General features: G+C 39.7%; 1 protein-coding gene across 3 annotated transcripts; it reads left to right on the top strand.

Moving 5' to 3' along the window:
• The first annotated feature begins 7,447 nt into the window (after positions 1-7,447).
• LOC143847559 (nascent polypeptide-associated complex subunit beta-like) lies at positions 7,448-13,054 on the top strand. Of its 3 annotated transcripts, XM_077356450.1 has the most exons (7): positions 7,510-7,572; positions 10,274-10,357; positions 10,554-10,621; positions 11,582-11,730; positions 11,826-11,882; positions 11,963-12,001; positions 12,670-13,054. In XM_077356450.1, exons 3-7 carry the CDS (start codon positions 10,554-10,556, stop codon positions 12,825-12,827), a joined length of 471 nt encoding a protein of 156 aa, XP_077212565.1. In that variant the 5' UTR covers positions 7,510-7,572; positions 10,274-10,357; the 3' UTR covers positions 12,828-13,054. The 3 variants fall into 3 exon arrangements, with proteins under 3 accessions (XP_077212564.1, XP_077212565.1, XP_077212563.1); XM_077356449.1 differs by lacking the exon at positions 10,274-10,357 and having other exon boundaries at positions 7,448-7,572; XM_077356448.1 differs by lacking the exons at positions 7,510-7,572; positions 10,274-10,357 and having other exon boundaries at positions 10,548-10,621.
• Positions 13,055-13,543: the final 489 nt, after the last annotated feature.

Genomic DNA, 13,543 nt, shown 5'->3' with positions numbered 1-13,543 from the left:
GTATCCTTCCACACGATCTGCGTGTAGTGTCCACACAACTGATTCGGCTCACACGAATTATTAGCCAAATTATAATAACGATGCTCATTGATCCAGATCTGGACCGCATCCGACGGGCGCCATACGGGTCCATACCCCCAGAACAAGTTCTCTCCATAGGGTCCGTGAGAATGTTCCAAAGCACAATCGGACTTCCGCTGGTCCATATACTGGCGGGCATACCGGGTCAGACGCCTGTCCCACACGAGTAGGGTTTGGTTGAGTAGGGCTCGGATCTCGTTATGGGGTTTGAGGTACTCACGTGCGAAGCTCTGATAACGTTTACGTGGGGGGCAGGGCCCACCGTTGGTGCAGTTGGGAGTCAGGGCAATTTTTGATTGGGTGGTGGAAGCTGACGTGGAGGGGGGTGGCTGTTGGGAATTTGGGTTAGTGGGGCCACCCTTATTAGGTGCATTTTCTCTAGTTGGAATGCCGAGAGGCTGTTTTCGTGTTTGAGGAGGGGGGATGGGGCCACCCTTTATCACCCCATTTTCTAGTGTTCTTTGTGGAATGCGTTTTCGAGGTTGGGGAGGGGGCGTGGCGAGGGCGAGGGAGGAGAGAGAAATAGAGAGGAGGAGGAGGAGGGCGAGGAGGTTTCGAGCCCTGGGCATGCCCCTAGCCATTTTTTTTCCTTTGTCTATTTTCTTTTCTTCTGGTTGGTTGGCTGCCGAGCAGCGGCCGAGGTGAGAGAATAGAAGAGATGGTTTTATTTGGGATATGTTTGGAGAGTTCCCTTGGATTTCGAGGAGACTACCAGAATGCCAATGTATATGTGGAGAATCCCATTTTTTCGGCATTTACACACCTATTTGCTTGTCCTTTTTTAACGGGCAACCACCTATGAAAGAAAGTCACTATAAACGGTTAAAGGGCAATTTTTGGGTACTAGAAGAGGACATGTGTCATGTATGTGCAATCAAGAGTGTTGATGTTGTAAAACATCATGAGGCGACCTAAATATAATGCTATAAAGATCAATGGCCTAGGATCATCCGATTTCGATTATGGTAATCTTAGGTGGGGCCCGATGAGTGGGTCCAACAAAAGCGGTGGAAAATAGTAAAAGCCGACTTGATCAAAATAGTCCTGCAAATGACTAAAATGCCCTGATGTGCAAATCGTCTAGGATCACCGATTACTATGAGAGTACATTTTAGTCATACTAATTACGAAGAAGTTGTTTTGAAAATTTAGAGAACATATTATGGATAATTATTTCACGTACAAATAACTAAAATAATAAGTTTATGGGGAATGTGAGCGCACGGCATATCAGTCAATTCTACCGAGGAGGTCTTTTAAGTTTTAAATATGGGGCCATTTTCGATTTCTTGACAGAATGGAGGGGTAATTTTGTAACTAGCCATTCTACCAAGGAGGTCTTGAAATTTGAGGACAAAGCGCTTCTTTAGGCCAGTCATGCGGTGTTTGACTAGTCAACCTACTAATATTTGGAATTCGGTTCCACTCGTTTAATAGGCCCTGTAAAAAATATTTCGTGATTTCCTCAATCTTTACCGGCCGTTTCGTCATTACAACTTTGATTTTTAGAACAGATTGGAGTCAAAAACTGATTATTAGACTCAAATTTACATTTAGGCCTTGTTCTTTTGAGATTATAACAATCGATTGTGAGTTCAAAACCAATTATTTGACTCAAAATTAAAAATAAATGAGGAAAGTGTTCTGGAACTAGAGCTCAGATAAGCTTATTTGAGCTTTAGCTCAAAAACACATGTGGCCCCACATTTTTTGGGCATCCAAGGCATTCATTTGGAAGGCCCTTCCACGGATAGGGTGTGTACCAAAAATCAGATCGAGAGGATCATCCTAACCAAGGTGGAGGGAAAAATGGATAGGCATTGTGTCCATGTTTCTGCCCCTCCACAAATGGCAAAGTTAGGATGATCCTATAGGGCCAATTTTTAGTACACACCCTATCCATGGAAGGGCCTTCCAAATGAATGCTTTGGATCACCCCAAAAATGTGGGGCCGCATATGTTTTTGAGCTTTAGCTTATATAAGCTTTTTTTAGTTAGAGTTCAGGAACACTTTTCTCATTTGATTCCAATAATTGGTTTTAAGCTCACGATGGGTTGGCATAATCTAAGACGAACAGGGCCTTAATCAAGTTCAATAATCAGTTTTGCTCACAGTTGGTTGTCAAAATCCAAGACAAAAGGGTCCAAGTGTATTAAGATTCTACAAGAAATGTAATGGATGGGATAAATTCAGATGAGACTTGCATGTAAGCATGTTGCATACTTGAAAGAAGTTTTTCTTAATTTTTTATTTAAAGAGTTTTTTTTAAAAATAAAATCCCTAAGTGTTTACATCCAAATATTGATCCTCCTTCCGCACATCTACCATTTTTTGCAGTGCTAAGTTCCGGGTGCAACTTGAGTCGGGCGCAACCCAAACCTGATGGGCTCAACCCGATTTTGGCTCGGATTGAGTCGGGAAAAAGCCAATCCGATTTAACTTTGGGTAGGGTTAGTGTTAGGGTTGAGGCCTTGGCAACCTGTCCCGAACCCAACCTCTGTCCTCTAATCTTATCTTGAATTTCTCAGGTTTATGTTTTTTTCTTGATTCCCTTTCTTTGTCTAGCCCTAGGTGAACCCAAACCTAACCGGACTCAACACGACCCAGTTTGAAAAAAAACATGTTAAATGAGTTTGATTAGGGTTTGAGAGATTTAGAGACGGGTTGGGTTAGTGTTGACCATCCTCAACCTAAGGCTCGCGTTGGGTCACTTTAGGGTTGAGGGAATGCTATCTCGGGTTGGGTTAGGATTGGTCTCAACCCGATCCAACCAGACCCAAGTTGCACCCCTAGTGTCGAATGTACCGTTAGATTTTATTTTCTTATATCCACATGGAAAATGATGTCCACGCTCTTGAGCATGGCACTCCTTACTCTATTAAACCCTTGTCCTTTAGTGTAGCCGTGTGGCGGTAGCTTTTGTGAGTTATAAGAAGTACATTAAAGTCAATTAAAAAAATTGCAACGTATAAAAAAGAGTGTGATTATGAAAATACCGGAGTGTGGATAAAGAGTAAAGTGCTAGTTGGTAAGTTTTGATTGATCTAAGCCATCCATTTGACGGGTCTCACATTTGACTAATCTGATAAAAGCATTGCATTGGATCTCATATGACCTTAACTCCAAGCCAATTATCCAATGCTAGGTCCCATAAATGCATACTATTTGGTTTTGGAGAAATTATATGGGGCCAACCTTGAAGTCCCGCGTGAAGGTGGTACGTCAAAACGTACAACGTTTGATATTTGATCCAACAACAGTGCACTTTTTAAGATGCTGCTGTTAGGATCAAATATCAAGGGTGGTAATGCTTTTATGGTAATTGACGGGGCACCATATAATAACTCTTGGTTTTGAGTGTGGAACACTCTTTATTTGCATGTCTCCATGACCAACTTAGGATAGGATGATATGCTTTTTGGTTTTTAGGCCATATAAGATTTAAATATTAATTAAATAATTGTACAATATTTTTTTATAATTGTATTAAATAGGGGGTGTAGCTCATATGGTAGAGCGAGGCACGGGGTTCGATTCCCCGCAACTCCACCTCCTACCATCAACCGAACTTTCTATTTTGATCTAAGGATTTGCTAGCGTCCATCTCAAAACGCATTTTAAAAATTTATGCTGTTTCTTTTCAAAATCAAGGGCTGGGTCACGTCCACAAACATTTCTAAAAGAAAACTCCATTTTGGCAAATATTACACCACCCATAATGAAAAACTATCATTGTTTGAGGGCTGAAATTTTAAAGAAATGTCATCATTATTACTACCGATCTCATAGGTGAACTAATGCGACCAAAGGAGTGCAACTCGGGTTGGGTTGTGGCCAACCGGAATTCGACCCGAGGAACCATTTACTCAGCCCAAACCCGCTCCGACCCGAGTTTCAATTTTCAAACCGACCCTAGGAAGCATTTTCTCCAACCCGAACCCAACCTTACCTGAGTACAACCCCCGGCCCAACCTGAGTTTGTAAGCTTACTAAAAAAATGATAAAAAATGTTATTTTTCACTAAGATCAATACTCAACCTTTGAACAATGTCTAAGGAAGAGGACGGAAACCCTTGAGAACACACTCAAGAACACTAGGAAAAGAAAGTGCACGAGCTGGATTTGTGTAATTGTCATGGCTTAGGAGACATGTGATCCCTAAAGCCGGTACCATATGTCAGAAGCCATTTTTACTGTGATCCAGAAGGTCATCGGGTTTTACTCGGGTCAGGTTGCCCAAGCCCTCAACTCGAACCCGACCCAAACTCAACCTGGGTTGGGAAAACTCAAGCCAAACCCCGACCTGAATGATACCTGACCCGAGTTCCACTTCTAGGGAGCGAGTCTCTCCGCCCAAAAAATACGGCGTCAGAATAGACTCCAGTTGGCAAAAGATGGTCAGTTGGTTGTCGGAAAACCAATCCACAGTATACGTTAGATATTGGATCTATTTTCCAGTAGCGAGTATACTAGATATGATGCCGTATTGGGGTGAAGAAATTTGGGTTGGTACACTAGTATCCAGCCGTCCCGTATAGGCTGTTTTAGTCATATTTTCTAAAAGCAATAATAGCCCCCAACGAACTTGGGCCTCTTTCTTGTCTTCCTGTGTAGGTGTCCAACCCCTGGCGTACCCCTATTTTGAATGGGAGGTTCCATAAGCGAGGTACCCTTATTTTGAATCACGAGAATATGGAAGCCACGTCAACGGTGTGAGATATCCTGTTCGAGCTTTGAGTGTGGGCTATATAAGTTATATGGTGTGAGTCGTGTGACATTCCAATTTCTCTGTCGATATTGGTTCGTTTGATTCCAACCTGCATTGCGCATGCATATTGACAGGTTGAGCCGTGGAATGCTTGTGACTCTTGATTATTTTGATGGAGAAAGGGTACAAAATACTCACATTTTACACGAAAAAATAAGTTCCTTTTTCGTCCCCACGGCGAAGGAAATAACCCACCTTGAGAACATTCAGAACTTTGCAAGCAGACCTACTAATAGGAGTGGAGGAGATGATGTAAAGTGTTGTTGTTAGGCCCGTCTTACGCCACTCTCAATGCGCTCGTGTACCTTGTGTACTTTAGTCATAGGGCTTGGCAGATATCAGTGTGACTAGACATGGCCTTGCCACTAGTTGCCTTAACTTGTCGTGCGGGGCTTTGCTGATATCAGTGTGACTAGACATGGCCTTGCCACTAGTTGCCTTAACTTGTCGTGCGGGATCATTAGTCTTTAGTCTTTGGATCAGTTCATGGCACAGGTAGCTTTGGATAACCAAGTAGTATAATTTGGTAGATTCATGCATGATATGTAAGGGTGGCAAAGTTAAACAAACCGGTACCAAACCGATTCAAATTTCGGTTGGGGAGAACCAAACCGATGATTGGTTCGGTTCGGTCTGGACAATTATAAATGTGCCCCTTTTCATCGGTTCGGTTTGGTTTGGAGTGTACGATCGGTTCAGTTCGGTTCGGTTTGGAGGTAAGCATGTTCGGTTCGGTTTCGGTTTGGGGGTTAAACTGAACCGAACCTGAACCGTTGCCACCCCTAATGGTATGTACGTTTATCACAATTGGATGGGCTGTTGGGTTGCCCATGATGCAAGCGGAGCATAAAATTGTATGATTAGTCGTCTAAAAATATAAATGGAAACACCTTTTGAAACTAGGAAAATGATACGGAGACCGAGAGTACCACCGAGCAAGGGACCGGATTGATATGTGACATGTAGGCACAAAAAGTCTGCCTCTGTTGATTTTCCTAAATCTAAGGGCTGGCACACATCACTTGTGATATTGTGGCAAGAACCCATTTGTTGGGTCCTCTTTTCAGTGGTACTATACGTTTCCCTAGCATTACTCCACTAACTATCATTGTTTTCATTAAAGGAAAACAATCATCATATACATGGATCCTCTATCATAAGTCACTATTGAGTATTGACATTGGTTTTATTTGGGACCCAGGTAGAACGCATCCTTAAAGGTAGGGCTGCAACTCGAGCCGGGTTTTACCCTACCCGCATCGACCCGACCCGAAAATACCCTGGGTTGGGTTCAGGTTTCATGGGTTTCGGGTCGAGCCGGGTTTAGCATTCAAAAGCCCGCATGAATCTTGGGTCGAGCCGGGTTTGAAGGGGCCCGACCCGACGCGACCCGAGTTACATAAGTTATAGTATGTACATTTTTTTCTATTGTTAGTTAAAAGTTAAAAGTGAAAACCCACGCACCCACTGTTACTGTATGTGAGTGTAATTTCTGCTTCTATGAGTTGAGTTGATTCAGCATTGTTTGATTGTAATTACAACATTATTTGATTACAGCATTGTTTGATTCAAGTGTAGTGTCGGTGTAATTACATCATTGTTTGATTCAAGTGTAATGTGAGTGTAATTTCTGCTTCTATGAGTTGAGTTGCCTTGCCAAACAAGAATTTTCCTTAAAAAATTGCGTCAACGTGAAAAAACCCGACCCGACCCGAGATTTATCATGGGTAGGGCCGGGTTTGGGAATCGTGGGTTTTCCGAAAAAAAACCCGACCCGCCCGACCCGAGTTGCAGCCCTACTTAAAGGTTGACATCCTCACCTTCAATGGGCTCATACAAATTCTTATAATAAAAGATATACTCCATTTTTTGTTTCCAAATCATCTCTTTTTTTAGTGAATTTGATCATGGTTCCTATTGAACGCTACATTTCAATCCATACAAAATACTTACCCTTCCAAACAATCAAAGCTCTGAAATCACTTGTACGGGTTTTGCCGGAAAAAATAAAATAAAATATTACGTGAAAGGACCCTAAATTAAAGAGAAAAAAACCACAGGGCAAATCCAACAAAAATTTCCACTAATTAAATTAGGTATACAACGTCTCTCTCAAGTTTAAACGCAAAGCCTGAGGAAAGACATGAAAGGGCAATAACAAATTCGCACCCACTTATAGGATGATTTGTACCCCCCCCCCCCCCCAGGAGGGTACGTGGTGGACTTTAACGTTTTTTAACGTCAATTCCCGTTAAATGTGTGTGAATTATCCTGCAGGGGTGCGAATTTATCATTGCCGTACATAAAATTAGAGATACACGGATGAAAAAAGATGATTCCCCCATCAATCTGATTCTCAACCCTCTTTTTTTATTTTTTTTCATAAAAGGTTTGAACAAGATGGTTAGGATCATCTGGTTATGTGGGACCTCCCAGAAGCGTCGTCAGATCAATGGTCTTGATCAGCCAAAACTTTTAAAATCGACCGGGCCCGTCTCTCTGGAAGGATATTTCTCAAACATAACAGCGGTTGGAGATTCGAACTCATGACCTAGAAGAAGCTCACCTTAACAAGAGGAGTACGATTGCAATATGGACAACTTTACAGGGCTATTTTTGGAATTCAGTGAAAAGATATAAGTGTTCCTTGGGCATCTTGTTCTTCACCAGAACGAGCCAGAAAACCTAGTCTATCCGTTTCCCTTCCATACACATTCGGAAGGTAATTTTTTTTTTTTTTTGTTTTCCAAAAATCTCCCTCGATTTTCATCTATATTGTAGAAGCTCTTCTCGCTTAACTGTTTTTTTTTTTTTTTTTTCACAATCTCTGCTTTCTGTTTGACTTATTCACGCATCGCTTCTTGTTCTTATAATTTTTAATGGTTTAAAGGTTTTAATCAAAGCATCTAATGGTTAAGGGTTTCAGAATATGGCTTTCATACTGGGGTTTTGGTTCGATGGGAGTGAAGTTTGATGGTTTAGGGTTTGTAGTTAGGGTTTCAGTTTTAGGGTTTTGTCTCCTGTTGGATTTTGATTTGAAATGTTCAGGGTATTATGTTTAGATTCGAGCAATGCTGTGTTAAAACTTATGTGTTTGGTTCATGGTTTGCCAGCATTGTAGACGAGGGAAAACATTTGTGTAAGTAGGTTTCTCCTTTACATCGAAGGGTTAAAAGTGGAATGTCTGCTCCTATATCTTATTTACTTGGATAAATAAAAGATAAGACGATTTCAATTTTTCTATTTAACACAAGATGAAATCCTTTAGATGCCAAAGAGTAATGGTACTTTGAGAAAGTGATAGGATCTGAATATTCATTCGTTGCCAAATCGCCCATAGGAGGTTGGGACTCTTTTTCTTATCTGTTTATCTATTTAAACTGTAACTATTCTACTTAATTAGAACTAATGATTTTCTGTTACAACTACTATTTGAATACTCTCTCTGAGTCAATTGTGACCGTCTAAGTCGTCTTCTTTATTCCTAGGCTGAGTTTTTGTCTGAAGATTCAACCTACCACATTAACACACCCAATTTAATGAAAATGTGACCTTGTCAAACTCCCTTTTACCTTGGCCGTCTTCCAAGCTTGAGGGTTTCTTTCTTTTCTTTTCTTTTTTTGAACTGGTTTCTGCTGAGATGGTTTAGTGAAAGGCTGTAATGACTTTCTTGAATAAAACCAGGAGCTTGGACTTTAGGGGACGTTTCAGTAGAGATGAAACTTCCACTGAAAATCCCCAACATTTATTCTGTCTTATATTTCCTGTATTCATGTTTTTATGATCTCTCTGTAAATGTTCGATGTTTAAGTTTCTTTTTGTAGAAGTCAGCCAACTAGACTGTCTACCTCAATTCAGTCTTTGGTGATTTAAGGAAAAAATGTTAATAGAAGAGATTAACAACACAAGTTACAATGTGGCATTTTGGTGAAATAAAAATGCCTAATTGAGACAAACTAAATTATCCTAAAGTGAACCAATTAAACCTACCCTGGTATATTGGGTTCTCAAGTAATTTATCACTGAGCAAACTGGTACCCCAATAGATTTTATCAATGAACAAGGTAACTATGTTCCTAGGATCAGATTTTTTTGTCTCTTCGAAAACTGCTTATTGATCTCACTTAATACGTAATAGTGATCATTGGTCATTGTTCCTCTCCTTCCATCTTGTTTTTCAAAAGTCGGATGAGCAGGCCTCATGCAACCCGTTGGAGGCCCATTGCCATTCTATCTAGATTTTTGTGGGGTACCTGCTGGTTCCTGTTCTCTTCTCTTTTTTGAGCCTTGATTTCTTTATCTCCTTTTAAAATCCATCCTTTACCTGTAATACACATACAATGTTTCTTCGGCAGGCAAAACAGGTGCCAAGTGTCAAAGTTTTATCTAGTATCTGGAATGGCTAACTTTAAAATCTAATCCCAATGGAACCAAGACATAATCATATCAATTTACTGTTTCGACATGATCATTTGTTCATAAGTAACCGAGACACTTCACCTATACATGATTAGGAGTGTTGTGTCGAGTAGAAGAGTGTCCCAGTGTCCCCAGTTATCGGCACTGTAAAAAACAGTAAATAGAAAATTTCCAAGTAGCACAACACATGAATAAAATGTACAGTCAATCCTAGCTTATGGATCATCCACTACTTGGTGACCTTTTGAGTCTTTTTTATGCCTGATAGACACCAGTGGCTGGGTGATTTTAGCCAATGGTCACTTCCATAGTGGCATGAGTCTCATGAGACTCGTTCAAATGGCCCATTGATCTTGTGGGGAAGGGGAGGATGGAGCTCAAAGATGAATAGGTCATGGCTAATGGAAGGAGAGGTTTATGGCCAGGGTGGGGACATAAATTATTGACGTAAACAGGCAAAGGATAGTAGGATATCCCTGCGAGAGGTTGAACATGCGCATGTATCAGGACTCATTAACTTTTCACTCTAGGAGATCCCTTTTGGTGCCTTTGCAGGGTGGAGTGGGATGAGGTGGAGTGAGGTCAGACGAGTAGCCATCCAATTCAGTTTCAACATTGTGCCATTGTTGGACTGGTGGGCCATTCCACTTGGCATCCTAAAGCTAGGTTGTCTTTAGGTGCCCTGCCCTTATGCTTCTTGACCACTTCGGAGTTGCGATGCCTATTCTATTGTGTAGAAACAGCATTGCATTCTTTTAGAGGTGAACCAAATAATGAATGATTTTGACTTGTTCCAAAAGCAAGTGATTCTTTTTCTTAATAGATACTTTATCTGCAGGTACTCATTGCAATTTTAATGTAGGAGTAGCATTTAGAGGGAATTCAATAAAATTATTCTCTTTTGCACACATTGTTTTTTTTTTCTTATTTGTTTTTTTAATGGTATTTTTCTTATTTGTTTTTTAATGGCATTTTTTTAATGGTATTTTTCTTATTTGTTTCAGTAGGGCTTATACTCTTGGTTACATACTCATTGTTATCGGATTGCTACTCTGGTCCATGGCTTACACGAAATACATGCAATTCTGGTTCCTGATTTCTTGTATCTCTGCTTTCTTTTTAAGTTACATTTACTAACGTTAATAATGTGGCTATGGATGCAGAATTATGCAAAGGAATATATGATTTAAAATGGCTTTTAGGACTTGATTTTCTTTTTGAAATACAATACCTCTAGCACATTATTATATTCTTTCCTTAGACATTTTTTTCTTTTCTATGCAGATGAATCGGGAGAAGCTCATGAAGATGGCCGGGGCCGTTCGCACAGGTGGAAAGGGTAGCATGAGAAGGTGTTGAATTTTTTGCACTTCAAAGATTTTTTGTAGTAAACTATAAAGTGTGAGATTTAGTCTCATCAAATATCATTGATTTTCTGAAAGGGCAGGAATCTCTATATAAACTTACATTTAAAAAGGGAAATGATATCAATACAACCATGTTTTGATATATGCACTCACCTATCTTGTCTTCTAAGTATTTAAAGGGCAGCATATTTTGAGGTTTTTTGTGGGTACTGTTTTGGGCTTTTGGTTTTGGGTTTCTTCATTTATGTAAAGGGGTGGGACTACTGGTCCCCAATCAGTGTATATATATGTTTTTATGAATAGAATTGTCAACTTAAAAAAAAAAAAGTATTTAAAGTGCTGTCAAAATGTCATAGTGGTTCCCAAAAAACTCTCACAAGCCAATTAGAAGTGAAAACACAAGCTAGAACTGCGCCTATAGCAAAAGGTTGTTGTGTTGATATCATTTCATTTTTAAAAATCATGACCAAGTTGTTAAAGATGCTCTGTAATAGTTTTATCAAAGTAAAATAGGTCCTTTCTATTCTTTCTAAAAAAAAATAGGTCCCTTTCTAAAATAACTGTATAGTTTCTTCTGTTTGAGAATAACGTGATATCTGAACTCCATCCCCATTGAATATTCTCTTTTAATCAGATCAGAAATAGCCTCTGAGATAAGCAAAGTGGGTCCTTTTGCACTTCTACAAGTAGATGGAAATCTAGTGTTTTGGAACATAAGGGATAGTTTGGCAGTAATCAGTCCCTCAGAATTTCTTTTTTAATTGTACCAAAAAAAGCCTCTGTGGTAATCAAAGTGGATCATTTTGCACTTCTACAACTATATGGAAATCAAATGTTTTGGAACATAGCGGATAGGTTGGCCGTAATCTATTGTTGATTCATGGGCACCATTTGTTTAAAATTTGATCGGTTTATCTGTAAGCTCGTATGTTGTTTAATCACCAGAAAGAAGAAGGCTGTTCACAAGACTACAACAACAGATGACAAAAGGCTTCAGAGCACCCTGAAAAGAATAGGGGTGAATGCTATCCCAGCTATTGAAGAAGTAAACATTTTCAAGGATGATACTGTCATCCAGTTTGTAAACCCTAAAGGTAAACTTAACAGAAAGCTGTAGATGTACATTGCAAGGCCGTGTGTGCAGTGCCTTCCAGTTTTTGGTTACTAATTATTGTTTTTTACTGTTCAGTGCAAGCTTCAATTCCTGCCAATACTTGGGTTGTTAGTGGCTCACCCCAAACAAAAAGTAATTCCTCCCTCCCTCCCTCCCTTCTCTCTCCATTTATCTTTTGCCTGAGATACTCGTAAGATTTTTTTTTGTTACAGAACTGCAGGATCTGCTCCCTGGGATCATTAATCAGCTGGGTATGTATTTCCTCTTCTTTCTACTTAATGCCAATCTTTGTTTATTATTTTTCAATGGATCTCTTCCTTTCATTTGTAACATAATGTTTGAAAAAACATTCGGCTAGTTCCTTGTCCATGATCAGCTATTGATCCCATCCCCAGAAACTCATTCCTCACCTCAGTGTTGACTTTCTTAGTTTCACCTATTTTATTTTTCCGAAAGGGGAGATGATTGGTATCTCTACCTCTCAATGATGTTAAGTATTTACCCGGGTCATCTCATGCATTTCTTTTAGATGAATGGGGTCTTTGCAATACTTTTGGGCATTTTGTAACTCTTTGTTAAGTTGCCAAGTAAAGAAGAAATCCGTAGTGCTTGGTTGGAGCAAAATGATGCCTTGGCCCAGTCTAGCAAAAATTGGACCGCCCCTTAGGGGAAAGGCCATTGATTTGCTAGTTAGGATAATTTGGTTGGGGTTTTCTTGGTGGCATGCCCTGCGACCGTGAGGCCACTGGGTGGATGGGTCCCTACCTTTCGTTGTTGGTCCTTGCAGAATCATGCTTGTGGCAGCCTAGCAATGTAGAAAATCCTCAGAGAAAAGAATACTAAAAAATTGTAGAAAAGCACACTTCTCATATGTTATGCTTGTTTTATTGGTTGATGTTATTGGGCTTTATCTTTACAGGGCCTGATAACTTAGATAATCTGAGGCGGCTTGCGGAGCAGTTTCAGAAGCAAGCACCAGGTGCTGGTGCAACACAGAATGATGAAGATGATGAGGTCCCCGAACTTGTTGACGGAGAGACATTCGAAGCGGCTGCAAATGATGGCATAACTGCTTAGAGATTCGGAGGGAGTTAATTTACTTAGAGATTTGAAGGGAGTTCATTTTTTGTTTTTCTTGCTTTTCTTTTAATCTTCCTTGAAAGTTTTTGTTACTGGTTCTATGTCAATCCCTTTTATGAGACACTGTAATAGCAGGTACCTTAGCTGGTCCTAGAAAACGATGTTTCAGTATCATTTCCCATTAATGTATGTTGTGTGGCATTCTCTTTCGTTAAAAAAGAAAATGTAGTGTGGCATTTGAAAATTCTGTAGTGAGTTCTACATTTGTTGTTTTCACTTCATATCAATATAAGAACTGGCTGAAAATTTATTTTCTGGCAAGTACAATATAAAAAGGAAATAATATCTGAACTAACTTCTTGTGGAAACGGCAGTCCTCGCTTTATTAAATACTTCCTTTGTTGGCTGTCGATAACTTTTTGTTTGTAACAGCAAATTAAGAGAGGGAACTGCCAAGGAAATCTGAGGAAAGGCATTTTGTGGCTCACTTTTCAGCATGGTTTTAAATTTCGGCATTTTGTTGGAGACCGAAACTGAAATTTGGCGAAATCCGGAATTTCAGGCTTTACCTACCAAATTTCGATCCTAAATTTTGAGAAAATATATATTTAAAAAAAAAAATTGTTACAAAATTTCTGTTCGAGATTTTGAAATAAATTAAATAATCTTTTTTAATTTTTATCAAATTTCGGATTTCGGTGGGGTCTGAAATT

The sequence above is a fragment of the Tasmannia lanceolata genome, unplaced genomic scaffold, assembly GCF_043159265.1.
Source record: "Tasmannia lanceolata isolate RefF3 unplaced genomic scaffold, GAP_Taslan_0.1 ptg000015l, whole genome shotgun sequence".
Lineage (NCBI taxonomy): Eukaryota > Viridiplantae > Streptophyta > Magnoliopsida > Canellales > Winteraceae > Tasmannia > Tasmannia lanceolata.
Note: the sequence above shows the minus strand (reverse complement) of the source record. Positions and strands in the feature narration are given on the sequence as shown.

Coding starts and splice junctions, on each gene's coding strand:
- LOC143847559 (XM_077356448.1), top strand. CDS start 10,548: ATGCAGATGAATCGGGAGAAGCTCATGAAGATGGCCGGGGCCGTTCGC. Junction 11,731..11,825: donor CCAGTTTGTAAACCCTAAAG/GTAAACTTAACA, acceptor TTTACTGTTCAG/TGCAAGCTTCAATTCCTGCC. Junction 11,883..11,962: donor TGGCTCACCCCAAACAAAAA/GTAATTCCTCCC, acceptor TTTTTGTTACAG/AACTGCAGGATCTGCTCCCT.